Source organism: Vombatus ursinus, unplaced genomic scaffold (assembly GCF_900497805.2).
Source record: "Vombatus ursinus unplaced genomic scaffold, bare-nosed wombat genome assembly UNPS02014793.1, whole genome shotgun sequence".
Classification (NCBI taxonomy): Eukaryota; Metazoa; Chordata; class Mammalia; order Diprotodontia; family Vombatidae; genus Vombatus; species Vombatus ursinus.
Window position 1 is genome coordinate 16,617,593 of NW_020954571.1, and position 22,098 is coordinate 16,639,690.

The following is a 22,098-nucleotide window of genomic DNA, read 5'->3' on the forward strand; positions in this document are numbered from 1 at the left end:
CCTTTAGAGACTAGGTGCTCATAGAGATACAAAGCTTAGAGAAGAAATGGTACTATTTTTAAGGGTCTTACAGTCTAATAGACTGCCATAAGCAAATCTATGTAAATATTCTATCTCAGATTTACTGGTTTTGAGTTTCACAGCATGTCAGGGTTCAATGGCAATGAACAGCAAACATATTTACAAGTAGAGGGTGCAAACTATTTTTTTTTTTTTTGCAAGAGACAAAGATGCACACAAAACTAATAATCTCCAACTTCACTTCAAGCTCTAAGGGCCTCTTTTTCTCTATTTACCATGTAATATGAAAACACAATACAGGGCAGGTAAATAGTGTTTGTGAATTTTCCTGATGTAGCTCAGTCTATATAGCTGAATCCTGACCTAAAATAAACCTGCTATATGCTAGGAAAGGGCTTCTCTCAAACCAGTCATGTTGAATTAAGCAGTTTGAGATCCACTGAGAAAAAGATCGGTGTCCATCTATGAACACAGGAGAAAAAGAATGTAGGTTGTCATAAAAGAAAGGCCGCAACAACTCACTTCTTCATGCAAATGCCAAAAGATCAAATAGGCAAAGCTACAACACAAAGGCTACCACGAACTTAACTGCTAATCTACTTAGGGGTAAGAGGATAGCACAGTTTACAAAAGTGGTTTCTACAAGTGCAAACTCTTCTTGAAAGGAAGTACATCTACTTTATTTTTTAAAAATTAATTTGTTTTTAGTTTTCACCAATCACTTCCATAAGCTTTTGAGTTTTAAATTTTCTCCCCCTCCCTCTCCACGATGGCATGCAATCTGATATAGGCTCTACATATACATTTCTATTAAACATATTTTCACATTAGTCATGTTGTAAAGAAGAATTAGAACCAATAGGAGGAGCCACAAGAAAGTAGAAACAAAACAAAACAGAAAAAAAAAGAGCAAATGGTATGCTTCGATCTGCATTCAACCTCCATAGTTTTTTCTCTGGATGTGGATAGCATTTTCCATCATGAAACTTTTGGAGTAAGAAGAATACATCTACTTTAAAACAAACTTTTAAGAACCTGAACAAACTGCATATATAAGCATTTATGAAACTCATCTATTTCATAAGAATCATGCTTAGGTAGGACTTCTACTTAATACCTAGCTTGAGTTACAGATTTCTCACAAGTAAGAATGGACTTTAAAGGTCCCCTTCCCCCCAACAGGAATCCCTTCCATAGCATCTCTGACCAGTATTCATTCTTAAGCTGTTCAAGTATTTCCAAAAATGAGGAGTTCAGTACTACTTGAGGCAAGCCTTTCCATTGCTGTTCTAATTATTAGAAGTTCTTCATAATAGTTAAACTATTCTTTATACAATACAGCTTTCAGGCCTCACTATTTTGGCCACCCTCCTCTGAAGGTACTATAATTTATCAATATCTTGCAATATTTTGCACCCAAAAATAAATACTATAGTCACTGCTGTCAGACTACAATTGGAGTGTAGCAGAACTATTACGTCCTATATCTGAGATACTATTCTTCCACTAAATATGATTCCATATTATGCTTGCTTTTTTGGCTGTATTATCACACTATTGGTCCATATCGAGCTTGCAGCCAAGTAGATGTTGATCTTGATTATATGAAAATAGCAAAACTGAATGTAATATAGTCTCATTTCAATATTTCTGATTGGTCTTCCTCTAACACAGGCTGATCAGACTTGGGTGCTTTCTCTCAGAGGAAGGTAGGGGGAACAAGTAAATATAAACAGTTGGAATAACTGATGATGAACCATGAAGTTAAGTCTAGACATCAAATTAGAGGAATTCTAACAATTCTTGTGTTTATCCATATCTAGTATACCCATGAACAGTATATTCAAAGGTGCTTAGGGTTTGCTTACCTTAGATGGGTACATCTGTAAAAGACTGCAGGTTCCTATCTACTTCAACATAAAATTATACAGATTTTTCCTGCCTCAGGCCACTCTGTAGTGGTCTATGGTCTGGAAATTACTAACTTCTTGGAGTACACTTATCTGCGGGGCTTCATTTCCCAGAACCAGGTCAAGAATGGGACCTAAGGGTAGAAGCGAGGCAGAAGTGTGTGTGTGTGTGTGTGTGTGTGTGTGTGTGTGTGTGTGTGTTGTCAGGAGTTTGTATGTAATTATTAAACCCTGAAATTAGATTAGAAGCAGGCATGGCTGTGTTTCTATTCTTTGAGAACCCTAACCAGACTAACACATCCTCCCAAACCAAACTGACCGTAATTTTTTCCTGATAGAAAAATTTTACTTGTTATAGTCCTCAAAAATATCTTATCTAAAGTAGATTTTTAAGTGGTAAATGAGAGCCAAGTGAAATAGATGGTCTGACGTGCAAAATAAAATTGTCCGAGGGCAGAAAACAATTTATTTACTGAAATATGCCATATTCCTTATCATAGCCAAGATAAGAATGTCTAATGATATCATTATGGTAAGACCCATAAGCATACAGTTACTGACAATCTTGTCTCGTTTAAATCACAACGTGAAGATGATGTGGTTAGAAAAAAAGCCACAAAGGACTATAATCTTGCCACCTGTATTTGCTCTACAGCAATCTGAACACTATTTTTTGGGGGGGTAAAATGTCAGTCTTCAAACATCCCAGGCACATTATAACACTGTAATTCCAACAATCACTGAGGAATACACCTCAGTCTGTCTGAACTCGATGTCTCTCCTTCAGATGCGAGGTCGGAACAAGTTAAGTCTCTTCAAAAGAAAAAGAATGATACAGAACATTAGTTCTGTAATCTGGCATTAATCACAAACTTTAGCTTCCTCACCTTACCTTTTACTTTTAACATAAACAATATAGTGAAGTTAAAAAAAAACAAAACAACATTAGTCTTAAGAGACCTAGGTTCAAATTCTGCTGTGACACTAGCCATGAAAACAAATCAGGTTACTTCTCTGAGCTTGGGTTTTCTCACCTGTAAAATAGAGATGATAATATTTGCACTACTGTCCTCATAAGACTATTGTGGAAAAAGGAATGTATAAATTTTAAAGTGTAAGTAAATATGAGTTACTATTAGCCCAAACTATCAAATTCTTCCCAAATATAGCAAGGCATAGTATAAAGAGGGCTAGACTTGCAAACTGGATGTCCTGGAGACACTTCAAACTCAACATGTCCCAAACTCAACTAATGAACTCATTATCATCCTCCTCCTCTGCCAAATTTCATCTATTTTTATTGAAAGTACCAACACCCAGACAGGCTCCAAAGTTCAGCATTATCTTCAATTCTTCATTCTCCCTCCTATCCCATATATCCAATCAGTTGCCAAAATTTGTCATTTCAACCTCCACAAGATCTGATTCCATCTCTCTGCTCACAAAGCCACCACTTCAGTTCAGGCCCTTTTCACCTCTTGCCCAGCTTATTACAATAGCTTCCTAACTAGTCTCCCTACCTCAAATTTCTCCCCACTCCAATCCTTTCTTTAAGTGCAGATCTAACCATTTGACTATTCTATGCAACCAACTTCAGTAGTTTCCTACTGCCTTTAGGAAAAAAATTGTTTTGCTTTTAAAAAGTCCTATACAACCTGCTCCCAATCTATTTTTTCCAGCCTTACTGGACATTATTTCCCATCCTGTATTTTTCAATCCTGCCAAACAGGCCTTCTTTCTGTTGCTCACACAAGACAGTCCACATTACCATCAGTCAGTAGGTTACAAACACTTAAGCAGTTCTACTATGTGGCAGGCACTATGCTATGCACTGGGGATACACAGAAATGCAAATTCAGTCCCTGTCTTCAAAGAGCACACAGTTATGCACAAATAGGATACATACAGAGTAAACTGGAGATAATCTCAGTGGGAAGATACTAAGATTAAGGAGAGGCAAACCTCAGACTTTAGGGGAGATTTGAAAGAAACCAGGGAACCCAAGAGGCAGAGACAAGAAGGGAGAGTTCAGGAATGGGGACAAGACAGTGAAAATGCCCAGACTTGAGAGATGGAACGTAGTGCCTGAAGAACAGTTAAGGAAGCCAGTGCTGCTGGATAGAGGTTGGCAAGGGGGGGTGTAGGAGACAAAGACAGAGTTGAGGGAGGAGTAAAGAAAATGGAATAGATAAGAAGGGGCCTTGTTGTGGAAGCTTTTAAAAGCCAAAAGGAGAATTTTATATTTGATCCTGGAGACAATAGAAAGGGACTGGAATTAACTGAATTGTTACGTGGTCAGACTTGTCTCCATGTTTTTGCACTGGCCATCCCACCTGCCTAGAATATCCTCCCTCCTTACTTCATAAATTTATATTTATTCCCTTTATATTGTATATACGTACTTCTAATCTCCCCCACTGCGATGTAAGCTCCTTCTGAGTAAGGGTTGTTTCATTCTTTGTACTTGTATCTCCAGCACCTAGCTCCGGTGCCTGGCACATACTAGGTTCTCATAAACATCTGCTGTTTCACTGACCAAAATTTCATTGCTGAAACTCACAGGTCTATGTCTAAAGGCAAGACAGTCCTTAACTTCTCTGAACTTCAGTCTCCTTGTCTTTAGTATTTGACTCAGAGGGTTGTCTTGAGGATCAAATGAGATTAAGCAAAGCATTTTACAAACCTTAAAGTTCTATATAAAATTATTATTTTGGGCAAAGAATTTACGTAGATAATCACCTCAGAAAATAAGAAGAAAACACTGAGGCAGGTAGAGACAATGAAGAACTGCAAAGAAAGAGGAGGGATAGGATGTTTATCCAATGGGATTTAATCAAAAGGAAGCAAGGAAACAACATAAATTCTCCAAACTACTTATTCCTAATTCAATTTTCCATTTTACTGGCCTGAAAAAAATCTCATGCTAAATACCAATTAAGCTCCAGTTAAACAATGGAAATGATATGAAGATGATAAAGGGCAATTAACAGCATTATGGTATTTTACACTTAGAAATCATCTTTTTTCTTATCTTTGTTTTATTTATTTAAAAATCTACTGATTTTATTTGAAGGTATAAAATTAGAAGGAAAACAAAGAAAAAATTAAAAACATTAACCATGCAAATATATTATTAATAATAAAGATAAAAACCAATGGCAAGAAAGCAGAATTTTAAGCTTTCCTAAAATAGAATTCATTGTACTGTGTAGCTTTATGCTATTTTAAAGTTACTGACTTGTCTTTTTATGGGATTACTTCAGTACTGAATTAGTTTTATGACTGTCAATGCCTTTTAGCTTCTTATAACTATTTAAAAGACAAGCTAAAAGAGGTCTGAGTATGTTCTTTTTCATTTACAAGCCTATGAGCAGAAAAGGGAAGGAAATCATGAATATTTCATTATAGTTACTGTATAGTGGAGTAAAAATCAATTATTGAGGATCTATTCTTATAAATGACACACAGATTTCTCTTACCCCAAACGCTTAAAAATGTTTGTCACTCCTGGACCTTCCCAACTCCCTTCATTAATAGGCTGTATTCTAATTCAGAGATGAAGGCAGATTAAGCAAACATTTTTAAAAAGTGAGCTCTCACAAGAAGCCTAGAGAAGTTAACTAACTTGCCCAAGATCACACTGCTAATAAGTGGCAGATCTGGGATTTAAATGCCAGGTCCTCTCACTTCAAATCCTGTGCTTCTGTTCACTACATCACAGCTACTTCAGAGATCAAGGTATAGGATCAGGTATTTCAAATAGTTGAATGGTTTGGTAATAAGTACTTTAGATTATTTAATCTCAATAATTTAATTTTCCCTCATCCCACATATCCAATCAGATGCCAGATTTTCCTGTTTGTACCTCTACAATCTCTCTCACATTAACTCCTTCTCTCCATTCAAACATCTACTACTTTAGTTTAAGCCACCATCACGTCTTTCCCAGACTATTAATGGCAACAGTCTCCTAACTGATCTCACCACCTCAAAAGATTCTCCACATTCCAGGCCACTCTAGAGATCTGCACACTGCAAATCTGAAGATGTGATCCCCTCACTCAATCAAATACAGTGTCTTGCTATGGCCTCTAGAAAAAATATAAATTCCTTTGTTTAGCTTTTAAAACCCTATACAACTCTGACTGAAACTTTCTTTCCAGTGTCATTGGATATTACTTTCCCTCTCACTCTATACAATACAGCCAAACTGTCCTCCTCCCCGTTCATTACATGACACTCTATCACCTAGCTCCATGCCTTCTAAATAAAACCATTCATCTCTCAATTGCTAGTGCCCTCCATCTCAAACTACCTTCTATGTAACTAATTTGTATATGTTGTACTTTATTTACTTTACATTTATGCTGTGCATTTTAAAAATGGAGCTGTTGTCTCTCCCATTAGAATGTAAGCTCCCTTCAAGCAGGGAGTTTCATTCTTTGTACATTTATCTCCAGCACCTAGTAGAGTGCCTGGTACATAATCGGCACTAAATAAATACATGCTGATTGAGTGATCTCCTGCTTCCACACCTTTGTACTATTGCCTTTCCCTCAGCCTGGAACTCACTCCCTCCTCACCTCTATCAGGTAGAATCAGTTCCTTTTTTTTTTTTAAACATTCAACTCAAGCACTCTCTTTTACATGATAAATTATTCCTTGAGTCCCACAACTGTTAGTGCTCTCCCTAAACTACCTTGTATTTTATACTCTGAGCAACTCTCTAAAATTCTGAGTTACAAAAAAAGTGTTGTCATTAGTAGAAGGATAGAGGGAGCTTCCTCCCTGGGGATTTTGCTATACCCATAACAAAGGGCACATCAATTTGTTTTTCTTCAACACATATAATATATTCAGAATGTACTAGTACCTAACACTATGCATCAGAACACAGCAAAAACATAAAAACTACCCTCAAGAAGTTTGTCTGTGAATGACAAACACAAGTAAAATTGTCTTTGTAAAACTGTAGAAGGATTTTAGTTCCCTTAACAGTTCAGTCACAGGTGACTCAAAACAAGTTCTTTATTATTATGTCTAGTTAACAGCCATTGCTCAGCTTTTGTTACACAATTTTGCAGTGATTTCTCATAGCTATGTTTTTTAAAAAGCAATTAACGTTTTTAAAAAATTCACTCACACCATTCATAAATGAATTTTTTTAAAAATGTTACCTTTGCTAGCTAACCATGGCAACTTTTAAAAATGTGGTTCCAAAACACGCCAGCATTGTTGATTATGACAAACAAGGAAACAAACAAGAAAAACCATATTAATTTCAAGCTCCATTAGAAACAGAGGAAAAAAATAATCAGTGTTTACCAAACAGAAAAGTGCGATCTGTACAAAGGAAAATGCCTTTGCAAGCTTCCAAGTAGTGCAAACAACGGCTGGGGTTTGTGAAGTACTTGGCAGCATCCTTTTAAGGATGCATCAGCATTTCCATTTATAAACTACACTTTAAGAGTACTGTAAATTGACATAATAAATTCACTCTGACTTATATCGAGCACAGAGAATTTTGCTATACCCCTTATCTCAAAAAAAATTGCATTGTTTGGAAAATATCATTTCACACACAATAAATCCATCAAATCACAAAGCTGTCTTTATAATTCTGGAAAATAAAAATTTGAAAGTAAGATAACGTCTGACTTAATATATAATTGATTATATAAATTTACCACATTTTCAAATGAAAATTTCAAAATATTAACATTTTCAAATGTTTGAAAGTTTGCCCTGTCTCTAGTAATAATGGCTAGCTCCTAAACTCAATGGCATAAAAAGTGTGAATAGCTTCATTTTTGAAAGACATAATGTTACAGTATATGTAATCAGTTTAAGAACCAGTAAAATGGGGGGGGGGGGGGTAGAGCCAAAATAGCAGAGTAAAAGCAGTGACTTGCTTGAGCTTTCCTCCAAATCCCTCCAATTACCTGTAAAAAATGGCTCTAAACAAATTCTAGAGCAGCAGAACCCACAAAAAGACAGAATGGAACAAATTTCCAGCCCAAGACAACCTGGATGTTTGATTGGAAAGGTCTATCCTGCCAGGCTAGGAGAGGAATGCAGTTCAGCTTGGGAGTGTAGGAAAAACAGGCTTCAGTGGACTGAATCATGGGCAGTTGTGGCGGTTTCTCCAGACTTCTCAACGCACAAATGTCAAAGACAACTTAGAAGGTCAGTAGGAAAAGTCTGTGACCATGGTGAGAGAGAAGCTTGGTGCCAGCCCCAGCCCCTGCATGTGGCCCCAGAGCTTCCGGCCCACAGACAGAGGGGAATTGAGTGGATGATCAGAGGTGGATTACTGGGATCTCTTTGCTAGTGCTAAGACAGGATTCTTTTGCTTTGCCTGTGCTTGGATCTGGGTCACAGTTCTGGGTGGCGATTTTGGGGTGAGGAGCGCTGATGTGGTAGAGCTTGTAGTGGCGGTGGAGAGGGAACTCTCACAGTTCCAAGGCAGAAAAGAGTGCTTGTGGTCACTCAAAGACCAGAGAACAGGCCAAGAAAGGAGTAAACACCTCATCCTTAATCATAAAACCCTGGAAAAACTGAAAATTTACAGGTTCCTAGAAGTATCTCTGAAAACAGCTGCATAAAACCCCCCAAATTGGGACAGTACATTCTCCACACTGGAAGCAGACCCCTACCTTAATAAAGAGTTTATAACTCAAGTAATTGGCTGGGATCATGAGCAAACTTCACAAAAAAAGTCAGACCATAGAATCTTTCTTTGGTGACAAAGAAGATCAAAACATACAACCAGAAGAAGATAGAAATTAAAGCTCCTACATCCAAAGCCTCCAAGAAAAATATGAATTGGTCCCAGGCCATGGAAGAGTTCAGAATGGGTTTTGAGAAGCAAGTAAGAGAAGTAGAGGAAAAACTGGGAAGAGAAATGAGAGTGATGCAAGAAAATCATGAAAAACAAGTCAACAGTTTGCTAAAGGAGACCCAAAAAAATACTGAAGAAAATAACACCTTAAAAAATAGCCTAACCCAAATGGCAAAAGAGGTTCAAAAAGCCAATGAGGAGAAAAATGTCTTAAAAAACAGAATTGGCCAAATGGAAAAGGAAGTCCAAAAGCTCACTGAAGAAAATATTTCCTTAAAAATTAGAATGGAGCAAATGGAAGATAGTGACTTTATGAAAAATTAAGACATTGTAAAACAGAACCAAAAGAATGAAAAAATAGAAAACAATGTGAAATATCTCACTGGAAAAACAATTGACCTGGAAAATAGATCCAGGAAAGATAATTTAAAAATTATTGGACTACCGGAAAACCAAGATCAAAAAAAGAGCCTAGACGTTATCTTTCAAGAAATTATCAAGGAAAACTGCCCTGATATTCTAGAACTAGAGGGCGAAATAGAAACTGAAAGAATCCACCAATACCTCTTGAAAGAGATCCCCAAAGGAAAACTCCTAGGAATTTTGTAGCCAAATTCCAGAGTTCCCAGGTCAAGGAGAAAATATTGCAAGCAGCCAGAAACAAACAATTCAAGTTCTGTGGAAACACAATCAGGATAACACAAGATTTAGCAGCTTCTACATTAAGGGACCAGAGGACTTGGAATATGATATTCCAGAGGTCAAAGGAGACAGGATTACAGCCAAGAATCACCTACCTAGCAAAACTGAGTATAATCCTTCAGGGGAAAAAATAGACATTCAGTGAAACAGAGGACTTTCAAGCATTCTTGATGAAAAGACAGCTGAATAGAAAATTTGACTTTCAAATACAAGACTCAAGAGAAGCATGAAGAGGTAAAGTGGAAAGACAAATCATAAGACACTTATTAAGGTTGAACTGCTTACACTCCTGCATGGAAAGATGATATTTGTAACTCATGAGACCTTTGTCAGTATTAGGGTAGTTGGAGGGAAAAAATTATATATATATATATATGTATAGATAGACAGATAGAGAGATAGATAGGTAGATAGAGAGATAGAGGGCACAGAGTGAGTTGAAGATGTAGGGGTAATTTCTGGAGAATAAAATTAAGAGGTAAGAGAGGATTATACTGGGAGAAGGTGAAAGGGAGAGGTAGAATGGGGTAAATTAGCTCACATAAAACAGACAAGAAAAGGCTTTTATAGTCAAGGGGAAAAGGGGGAAGGTGAGAGGGAATAAGTGAATCTTATTCTCATCAGATTTGGCTTAAGGAGGGAATAACACACATTCAATTGGGTATGGAAATCTGTCTTACCCTACAGGAAAATGGGGGAAGGGGATAAGAGAGCAGAGGGATGACAGAAGGGAAGGCAGATGGGGGGAGGAGGTGATCAGAAGCAAACACTTCTAAGGAGGGACAGGGTCAAAAGAGAATAGAATAAATGGGGGGCGGGATAGGATGAAGGGAAATATACTTAGTTTTTCACAACACGACTACTATAGAAGTGTTTTGTATGATTACAAATAAATAACCTGTATCAAGTTGCTTGCCTTCTCAACGAGGGTGGGTGGGGAGGGAGGGAGAAAATTTGGAACCCAAAGTTTTAAAAACAAATGTTAAAAATTGTTTACACATGCAACTGAGAAATAAGATATATAGGTAATGGGGTATAGAAATCTATCCTGACCTATAGGAAAATAGAAGGGGAAGGGGATAAGAGAAAGGGGGGGGGATAGAAGGGAGGGCAGATTAGGAGAAGGGGCATTCAGAATGCATGTCATCTTGGGGTGGGGGAGGGACAAGATGGAGAGAAAATTTGGAACTCAAAGTCTTGTGGAAGTGAATGTTGAAAACTAAAAATAAATTAATTAATTAAAAATTAAAAAAAAAAACCAAAAACTAAACTGAATTTCTAAAAACAAAAGAAATCTTAAGTATGGCCAAAGCCTACAATCCCAAATTGTAAGTAAAAATGACACTCTCTGCAAAGAAGGTTGTCATCTCTTTCTTCCTTGAGACCTTTGTAAGAAAAATAAATTCCACTAAGGTCTTATTTCAATGTTAATATTCCCTCTTAATCATTACTTGGGACTCAGATTACTGGAAATCTAAATTAGAAGATGATATTCTCTTCTTATGGTTTCAAATACCAAATGTATGGTATTGTTTTTAAAGCCATCCTGTGTCTAACTGGAAGAAAAAGAAAACATTTTGCATTGTTAAAGCTGCTTATAGGGGGCAGCTAGGTGGCGCAGTGGATAGAGCACTGGCCGTGGATTCAGGAGGACCTGAGTTCAAATCCAGCCTCAGACACATAACACTTACTAGCTGTGTGACCCTGGGCAAGTCACTTAACCCCACTGCCTAGCCAAAAAAAAAAAAAAAGCTCCTTATGGAAAAACCCAACCAAGAGAAGTAATTTCATCAACTCAAAACTGAAGCATCCTCAGTTTCAAAATTTGAACTTTCCCAATAGAGTACTAAAGGCATCAAATTGTTCTAACGCATAACAAAAAAGTTCACCTTGATGTTGAAGAATAAACAACACTACAATACCTCAGTCATAGATTAAGACTGAAAAGTAAAATGAAAGACAAAATAATTTAAAGTCAGTGATCACAGTTAAAGAAGTATTGCTTAGCTCTTGAGGTTTTCTTGTTTCACTTGAAGAGAATTAAAGCCAAAGAAGACAAACAATGGGACTTAAAAATAAACCACTTCCACACTCTCCCTCTACCACCATCACCTCTGTTCCTCTGAGGTTCATTCAATCCATATTTATCACTCAGTCAAAACTCAAGGAGATGTTATCCAATGACCTCTCTCCTTTCCTCAATGAATCCAGAGCCTGGCTTGGTCTTTCTCTCCTTCCAAATTCCTGCCTTCAGAAGGAGATTTCAACATACACCCTAACTTCCTTATTTTCTCCTCTATCTTACCTCCCCTACACACACTAATCTTGCCATCATCCCCACGTGTTCTATTTTCATGTCTATGAACTCCAAAATTCCCTTATCTGATTACAATCTATTGTCATGGCAGTTCTCTTTCTGCCATGCAACCCCAAATTCTACTGTCTTCATGGTAACTATCTCTTTCCTCTCATTTCTTTCCTAGGTCAAAACCTCTTCACTGGCTACACCCTCCTCCCTTCTCCATCTGACTTCTTGGTGAACCAATTCAACTCTTCACTGTCCTCTTACCTTTAATCCTTTGCTCCTTTGTCCTATCAAAGATCTTGCCCTGCCAAGCCTCAGCCCTGGATTACTCCCACCATCCACTGCCTTCTCTCCTACTCAATGTGCTGCTGAACAAACCTGAAGGAAATCACAAAACCATGCTGACTGGGTCTACTTCAAAGTTATATTAAATAATCTCAAAGAGACCCTCACTGCAGCAAGGCAATCCTTTTATACCACCCTAATCAATTCACCATAGCCCACTCACCTCATTGTTTTTCCAAACATTTTCATCCCTTCTTAAATCTACCACGGCTCTCTCTCCCATTACTATCTCAGCTGATAATTTTTGTCTCATATTTTACTTTAAGAAGAGGCTATTCCCTAGCCATTACAGATCTTAAATTGTATTATAAAGCAGCAATCATCAAAACTGCTTGGTACTGGCTAAGAAATAAGAGTGGTGATCAGCAGAATAGGTTAAATATGCAAGACACAGTAGTCAATGACTGCAGTAATCTATTATTTGATAAAGCCAAAGACTCCAGTTTCTGGGATAAGAACCCACTCTTTGAAAAAAACTGCTGGTAAAATTGGAAAAGAGTATGGCAGAAACTAGGCATAGACCAAAATCTCACACCATATACCAAAATAAAGTCAAAATGAGTTCATGATTTAGATATAAAGGCTGATACTATAAGCAAACTGGGAGAGCAAAGAGTAGTTTACCTATCAGATCTATGGAGAACAGAAGAATTCATGACCAAACAGAAGATAGAGAACATTATGAAAAGCAAAATGGATAACTTTGATTACATTAAATTGAAAAGTTTTTGCACAAAGCCAATGCAACTAAGATTAGAAGGAAGGTAGAAAATTGGGAAAGAATTTTACAACCAGTCTCTCTGATAAGGGCCTCATTTCTAAAAACATATAGAGAATTAAGTCAAATTTATAAGAATACAAGTCATTCCCCAATTGATAAATGGTCAAAGGATATGAACAGACAGTTCTCAGATGAAGAAATTAAAGCCATCTAGAGTCATATGAAAAAATGCTCTAAATCACTATTGATTAGAAATGAGAAATGCAAATCAAAACAAAACTAAGGTACCACATCACACCTATCAGATTGGCCAACATGACAAAACAGGAAAATGATAAATTGGCCAACATGACAAAACAGGAAAATGATAAATGTTGTAGAAGATGTGGGAAAATTGGAACACTAATGCACTGTTGGTAGAGTTGTGAAATGATCCAAACATTTTGGAAAGCAATTTGGAACTATGCCCAAAGGGCTATCAAAATGTGCATACCCTTTGATTCAGCAATAGCACTTCTAGGGCTATATCCCAAAGAGATCATACAAACGGGAAATGGACCCACATGTACAAAAATTTTCACAGCAGCTCTTTTTGTGGTGGCAAAGAATTGGAAATTGAGAGGATGCCCATCAATTGGGGAATGGTTGAGCAAGTTGTGGTATATGAATGTAATGGAATACTATTGTGCTATAAAAAATGATGAACAGGCTGACTTCAGAAAAACCTGGAAAGACTTGTATGGTCTGATGCTGAGTGAAGTGAGCAGAAACAAGAGAATGTTATACACAATAACAGCCACGTTGTGTGATGACCAATATTGATAAACTTAACCCTTCCTGGCAATACAAGGATCTAAGACATCTCCAAAGGCCTCGTGATGGAAAATGCTATCCACATCCAAAGAAAGAACTATGGAATTTGAATGCAGATCGAAGCATACTATTTGCTATTTTTTTTTATCTTCTGTTAAGTTTTGTTTCCTCTTTCTGGTGGTTCCTCCTATTGGTTCTAATTTTTACTTACAACATCCCTAATGTGAAAATATGTTTAATAAGAATGTATATGTATAGCCTATATCAGATTGTGCGCTGTCTTGGGGAGGGTGGTGGGGTGAAAGGGGGAGAAAAATTTTAAACTCAACAGCATATGGAAGTGATTGTTGATGAATCAAAATAAATTAATAAAAAAAAAAAATAGAGGCCATTCACCAGGAGGTCCTTCCTCTATTTCTCCTCATCTTACATCACTAAGATGCCTTACATCACTTTCTCCTCCTACACTTCTGTCTCAAAGAGGTAGCCCTTCCCCTTACTAAGGTTAACCCTCCACATGTACAAATGATCGCATTTCATTGTTTTCTCCAGCAGATTGCTCTATCAACTCCACTCTCTCACTTATCTACAAACATGACCATGTCTTCTCCATCCTTCAAAAAAACCTCACTTGATCCATATATCCCCACTAGCACTGCTGTTGTTCAGCGGTTTTTCAGTCATGTTCTTGGCAGAGACACTGGAGTGGTTTGTCATTTCCTTCTCCAGCTCATTTTACAATGATCCCAGAGTCACACAGTTAGTAAGTGTCTGAGGCCAGATTTCCTGGAAGATGAGTCTTTCTGACTTCAGACCCAACATTCTAACCCCTGAGCCACCGAGCTGCCCCTCCCTGCTAGCTATCACCCTATATTTCTTCTCCCTCTTCTGGCTAAACTCCTTGAGAAAGCTATCTACAATTGGTCCCTCCACTTCCTCTCCTCTCATTCTCAACTCTGTAGCTTGACTTCTGACTTCATTCAATTGAAATTGCTGTCTCCAAAGTTAACAACAATAAATTTTCCCCTTCATAGTATTTTTTCCCAATTACATGTAAAGATAGTTTTCAACATTCATTTTTGTAAAATTCTGAGTTCTAAATTTTTCTCCCACTTTCCCTTCCCCAACACAGCAAGCAATCTGACATAGATGATACATGTACAATCATGTTAAACATATTTCCATATTAGTCATGAACAATGATATCTTACTTTTCAAATCTCAGGGCCTTTTTGAAATCCTCATCTTTCTTAACTTTCTGTAGCCTCTGACATTGTCAATCACCCTCCTTCTCTTTGATATCTCTTCCATCTAGGTTTTTATGACATTCTCCTCTCTTGGTTCTCTTCTCCTGACTGCTCCTTCATAGTCTCCTTTGCTGGAGCTTCATCCAGGTCACGCCCACTAACTGTGGGTGTTCCCCAGGCTCTCCTAGGCCCTTTTCTCCTTCTATACTATTTTGCTTGGTGATTTTATCAACTCCAAAGGATTTGGCAAGTACCTCTATGCTGATGATCCTCAGATACATTTACCTAGCCCTAACTTCTCTCTTACCCTCTAGTCTTCCATCTTCAACTGTTTATTAGACATCTAAAACTTTATAGCTTGTACACATCTTAAATTCAACATATCTAAAACTGAACTTATTATCTTCATTCTCACACCCTTCCTTCTTCCTAACTTTCCTATTACTGTCAAGGACACCACTAACCTCCCAGTCACCCACATTTGCAACCTAGATGTCATCTTCAACTCCTCACTCTTACCCATCCAATTCCAATCTGTTGCCTACTGATTCTACTTTCCCAATATCTCACATATAACGCCTCCTTCTCTCCTCTGACACTGCCACTACCCTTATATGGGTCCTCACCACTTCATGCCTGGACTATTAAATAGCCTGCTGGTTAGTATTCCTGTATCAAGTCTTGTACCACTCTAATCCATCTTCCATTCAGCTGTCAAATCTTCCAAAACCACAGATCTGACTATATCACTACCACCCCCTATTCATTCAACTCCTTATCACCTTCAGAATCAAATATAAAATCCATTAGTACTGAATGCCTTCTTAACCTAGCCTCTGCTTACCTTTCCAGTCTTCTGCCTTATTCCCCTTCTACCTATTATTCGATCCATACACTATTCCCTCCACAAGACATTTTATTTCTCAATTCCATGCACTTTTATCGACTGTCCCCAACACCTGGAATTCTCTTTCTCCTCATCTCCATAACCTAAATTCCCCAGCTTCAAGTCCCAGCTAAAATCCCAGGAAGCTAAAATCTATAGGAAGCCCTTCCTTATTCCCCTTCCCTCTGTACCTATTTCCAATCTATCCTGTGTATAGCTTGTCTGTAGATAGTTAAGTACAGTGCCTTCCTCACTAGACTGTGAGACCCTTGAGAATAACAAGTCTTTTATCTTTCTTTGTATCCCTAATGCTTAGCTCACAGTAGGAGCTTAATAAATGCTTGCTGACTGACAGATTTCCTACTTCACTTAAGTATTAAGAGAAAAAGGGGCAGCTTTGGGCAAGCAGTGGATAGGGCACTGGCCCTGAAGTCAGAAGGACCTGAGTTCAAATCCAGCCTCAGACTAAACACTTGATACTTACTAGCTGTGTGACCCTGGACAAGTCACTTAACCCAAATTGCCAAAAAAAAAAAAAAGAGAGAGAGAGAGAGAGAGAGAGAGAGACAGAGAGAGAGAGAAGAATATTGCACGTTCTAAGGCACCATGTAAATGTGAGTTCTTCATCTCTACAATCAAACTCAAAATTAGCGTGTAAAGTTTCTGAGTTAGAAGTGAAAACTAATATATTGGAACTGGGCTACTAAGCTGACTAGATAAGATTGCATAGGTTTGGGAAAAAGAACATAAATAAAGCAAAATCAGAAGAATGGAAGAACTCTTATGCATTTGCATAGTATGCTTCTCTATAAGTCCTCAAGACACATATCTCAAAGCTATCTGAAAGGTATATTATTGGCCAAAATGACAATAAAGATCACCTCCATCTCTCCCAAAGAGGAATTCAAATACAAATACAGTATTGAAGGCCCTTGAAACTAATAGGTGACATACCTTTCTTAACACTTTTACTATCTTTTTCCTGATTAATGTAGTAAAGAGACACACTGTTAGCACAGTTCACTAAATTTTACTGAAGCATTTTTTCACATTATTTCCTTGTGCCTAATACAAAGGCAATAGAAAGCAATAAATAAGTGGCAAAGAACTAGAAACAAAGTGGCTGCCCATCAATTAATGACATTGTTAAGAATTATGGCAAAAAAACAATGAAATATTATTATGCTGCAAGAAATGACTAAAGGACCAGATTCAGAGAAACTTGAGAAGACTTGCATGAACTGACACTGAGTGAAATGAACAGAACCAGGAGAATAATTTGTACAATGTCAAGAATAATTTAAACGAAAATAACCTTCAAAGGTTTAAGACCTCTGATTAATGTAACAATCAATTATGGCTTCAGAAGATTGAATGACGATGAAGCATTTTTCCCACCTCTTGTCAGAGAGATGATGGACTACAGGTATAAAACGAGATACACATTTTCAGACCTATTCAATAGGTCGTTGATTTGTTTTGCTCAACTATACTTATCTGTTATAAGAGAAGGCTTGTATTAGGGAGAAGAAAGTAGGAAAGGAAGTTGGTCAACAGCAGTAGCACTAAAATGTAAAGGAAACATTTAAATATGTAGAAAAGAGCAAAGTTCAGAAAGAAGGTAACAAACAGAGCAGTTTAATATTTACTGTGCTAAATATATACACTTTTTAAAAAATTGTTACAGAGGTTAATAAGTGCGTCTACTCTCCTCTTTTCTGATCTTTGCATATTGAACTGTTCATGTTTACAGATGTTTGTTAAGTTTGGAGGAAAAAAAGAAAGAAATCAACAAATAAAAGATTTTAATAAGTTGCAGTCAATTTTTTTTAAACATAACACCACTTGAGTTCCAACAGACAAAGTATGACTAGTCTGAAATATGATCTTCTAGCTATGACTGCTGTCCTTTGGACGGAAGTCAAAAAAAGGAAATGTAAAGAAATGAAAATGTTCACATTAAGATGGAAATTACTTGTCTTCTACAATTGAATCTTGCAAAAACCCCTAAAAGTAACTAAATATATCCAAATCTATCCCTCACCACCACTACCACCATACTCTCAACCAGAAGGGATCTTTTTTTTGTCAATGTTTCACTTAATCAGGAAGCAGAAAAACAATAATAATACGGTTTTGTTGAATAGCTGATCAAATGCCAAATGTTGTAAAACAGATGATCAGCTATTTGCCAAGCATTTTATTTTCATTTTAATTAAGTCAGATTACTCTTACCTGAATATCTGTATCTTTCACAGGCTCGAGAGGTTCAAATGTAGTCGCAGCACTCAAACTCTCTAACCTCTGTGAGATGTGGGATATATCAAGTCCTCTAGACCCGAGAAGAACTGACCTGGTTTTTCATAGGGAAGAACAGGAAGAGAGAAAGAGTAGGAAGACAAAAATGAGAGAAAAAATTGGATCACTGCATTAAGAATATGGAAGATTTTTTTCTATATTCAAGACTTCATATGTACATGAACTATTCTTGCCTTTTTATAAATGTCTACATTATTTTTATTATGTTATAGGTCTGGGGTTTTTTTTTTTGGTGGATTAGTCTTGTCTGACACTACATAACCCCATTTGGGGTTTTTTTGCAGAGATGCTGGAGTGGTTTATTTTACAGATGAGGAAACTGGGGCAAAAGGGTTAAGTGACTTGCTCAGGGTCACACAGCTAGTAAGTGTCTCAGACCAGATTTGAATTAAGGAAGAGGAGCTTTCCTGATTCCAGGCCCACCACACTATCTACTGCACCGTCTAGCTGCTGCATGCTTATGCATATGTATATATTATTGTTATATTGTTTTGAATCCCTTCTTGGACACTTACTAGCTTTTAACTTCTCTAAGTCTCAGTTACCTCATCTGTAAAATAGGGATAATAATAGCACTTCCTTCACAAGTTGTGAGGATCAAAGAAAACAATATATGTAAAGTGCTTTGCAAACTCAAAATCACTGTATAAATGAGAACTATTCATTGGGTGTTAGAGACTAGATCTCTGATTTCACTGGCAAAGGGAACTCCTTGGTGAGGAAATTTCCTCTGCCAATGAAGATCAGAACCTTTTCTGTAACTTACTGTCTTAGAGATTCTCAGAGCACTGAGAGTGTAAGTGACTTGCCCAAAGACACACAGCCAGCATGCACGAGAGGCAGACCCTGAACCCAGGTTTTCTTTGCTTTAAGGACAGTTTTCTACCCATTCTGCTTCCTGACCTGTCACTTAATTATTAACTTGGTACCAACATTGTTCCTTGTAACGGACCTGAGTTTTGTTGCCCTTTAGTCTAAAGCCCTAGATTAATGCACATTCCACTGAATTAGACGTTAAGAGATCTGGAGTCTGATTCCAGCTGTCACTGACTCATAGTATGAAATTAGAGGACAGGGACTTTGTGTATTTAAATAATTTAGTAATGTGCTTTCTCTCCTATACAAAAATAGCATAACTAAGCACAATCAGCAGGGGATATACTTTGAATTGTTTGGTGAGGAGTTTGTGCCAATCCATTCATACACTCTTCCCAATTTCTCCTGTGAAAAACTTATAAGGTGGTTGGCAGTTAAGGATTAAAGAGAAAGTATATAGTCAGAGAAACACTAACTAGCCCATATGAGATGAAACTCCCAACCTGGTTTCAATGGCACCAGGCTCTAATTACTATGCTAACAATACAGCACCTAGAACAGTCATTCCCATACAAGAGTTTAATAAATTCTTTCTTGACCTCCATAGTACAGCTCAAGTCTCATCTCCTCCATGAAGCCTTCATATACTGTTGATCTTTTCCTTCACTGAATTCCTATATACTTGTGATTTTTTAAAAATGGCACAAACACATAGAAATCCCTCAAAAAATAAAAAAAAGCAGAAGGCTCTCCAAAGCAGGTTCCTATCATATTTACTCGAGGTTATTTCCTAGTTCCAATATGCAGTGATATAGAGGAGAAATCGCTCCTCCAAAGAACTAGATTCTTCAAAGATTCAAAATTCTTCCCCTTTTTCCCTTCTCTTATGGCAGCCCTTCCCCTACAGCTTCTACTACAGTACAATAAATACGTGCTACTGTTTTTTTCTATAATGAAATGAAATCTCAGAATACAAATGACACATCTAATGATACATCTATTTGGTAAGTTACAGTTCTATAGCCTCACATTATTCAATTAACTTGGAATACATTCAAAACATTGACTCATCTTGTTCAGACACTCTATTTTACCCCTCCCTTCCAATCCACAGATTTTTCCTCTAGTCCCAATCCTTTGGGGTCACTGTCCTTTCTTATTAATTTACTCTATTTCCACCTCCCAGGCAAATGTCAGAGCTATTCTCAGCTTCCTTTACCTGCTGGTGAAGCAAGGTCTTTTTCTGTCTGGTACATCCTCTTGAATTCTGATCAAAACAATTTTCTTTGAAGACACCTAAACCCCAATTCCACCAATACCCTGTGAAACTCCCAGAACTAGCCTGTCATCTATTGTGAATATACAATACCTTGTTCTGCTCCCCTTAGTTTCTGCTTTCATAATTCTCTTCCTTTTTCTATATGCTCCTGTTTTCAATGTTTACCCCAGCCCCTCTCACCTGTGCTTTCCACTCTATCTTAATCTAAAATCCATCCCTGACATCCATAGCATCAACATTTAACCAAAGACTCCCCCTAAGGGAGTCACACTTCCAGGTCACTGTTTCTTCACAGACAAACACTGGCATAGTCATCGGACTTTCTGTTCTAATTCAGTTTCTCTGCCAGACAGTTTCCAGACAGATAGTATTCACCTCCAATCCACAATGATTGGGGAAGGACTGTTTTTGACCACTCAAGGTAGTACTACAAAATTCAGCACCTGATGATACACCTTAGGTATTTGTTTTCTAGCTGTTTCAAAGACCAAAGTCTTGTCTCCAACAAACCAATAAGCAGGTTGAGGGAAAAGGTTTAGAATGACAGCTTTTCAAGGGCTGGGAAGAGATCTTAAACTTCATTCAGTCCAAAACCCACATCTAGAGATGAGTAAATGAAAGATCCCAAGAGGCAAAACAGTTTGACTAAGGTCACAGCACTGGTTAGTGGCAGAATTAGGTCAATTTAACAAACATTTATTAGGTACTGATTATGTGCAAAGCGCTGTGTTAGATTCTGGTAGCACAAAGACTGAGGAATGTTTCAGTGCCCGGTCTCAAGGAGCTCCCATTCTGCCAAAGCAGGTGTAACAGATGCAAAGGTGAGCATGGCACAGTGTCGATGAGGATAAAGAAAAGGGGGAATTCAAAGTACTTTAAGAAAATCAGAGGAGGGAAACAATGCACACACAGAGGTGGGAGGGGATTTGTAAGAGATTTCATGGAGATGTAGTAACTCAATTAAACCTTCAAGGAAGGAGATTTTGAAAGACAGAGATAAGTGAAAGAACCAAGATTGACCAGTAGGAAGCAGTACAGGGAGTTCCTCCCTCAACCTCCAAATAAATCTAAAAAGCATACCAGACTGAAATCTGGTAGTAAAATCCAAGAAAAAGTCAGTGAGTCATTTAAAAAATTTTTAAATTTATTTTTAATTTATAGGAAAAAACAAGCATTTCCATAACATAGTATAATAAAAGACTGTACATGAAACTGCAAATCTATTATGTACAACTTATTATTCCACTTAAACATATAATAAAGTTATCATGTAAATTTATTTTTTTTCTTTCCTCCTTCCACCCTAAAGATGGCTATCATTAGACACAAATATGTATATATATGTATATATGTATGTGTATATATATATATATATATTTATATATAAATATATATAACTAATCAAATTATCAGTGAGTCATTTTTGCAGCCCAGGTCAGCATAGTGACCCTGGAGACTGGGTCTGTCCAGGAGGAGCCACATGAACAGCACTTCAGCGCCAGGGCAAGGAGATGTCCCAGACCCATACTAAAGCATCAGGGTCACAGATTCAGGGTGGGCTGCAGAAGGATACCTGTTCCCAGGGGGGTGTTCTGGAGCAGAAAATGGCCGCAGGCCCTAGGCTGAGAGGTAGAAATTCAGAAGCAAGCAGTAACAGTGTGACTCCAACCTCAGGAACAAAGGTGGGTCTCAATTCCAAATTCTAGTCCAATCTGAAGCCTGCAGAGTAACAACCAGGGTAGAATTTCTGCCCAAAAGGCAGCCTGCAGTTCTGTCACTATGAATCGGCAGAACTTCCCACCTGGCACAGAGTAGCAAAGCAGCAGTCTATTGTTGTTCAGACCCAAGCTGAGGTCAAAAACTTGCAGAGGTCAGACCAGAGGGGCTGCAATT

The 22,098-nt window shown here is 37.6% G+C and overlaps 1 protein-coding gene across 1 annotated transcript in view; it reads right to left on the reverse strand.

Moving 5' to 3' along the window:
- NUP93 (nucleoporin 93) overlaps positions 1 to 22,098 on the reverse strand; it is a 131,690-nt gene that overhangs the window by 84,273 nt on the left and 25,319 nt on the right. The window contains exon 3 of the mRNA XM_027869528.1: positions 18,027 to 18,144. Within this exon, the coding sequence (XP_027725329.1) occupies positions 18,027 to 18,144 (118 nt within the window). The remainder of the gene's footprint in view (positions 1 to 18,026; positions 18,145 to 22,098) is intronic.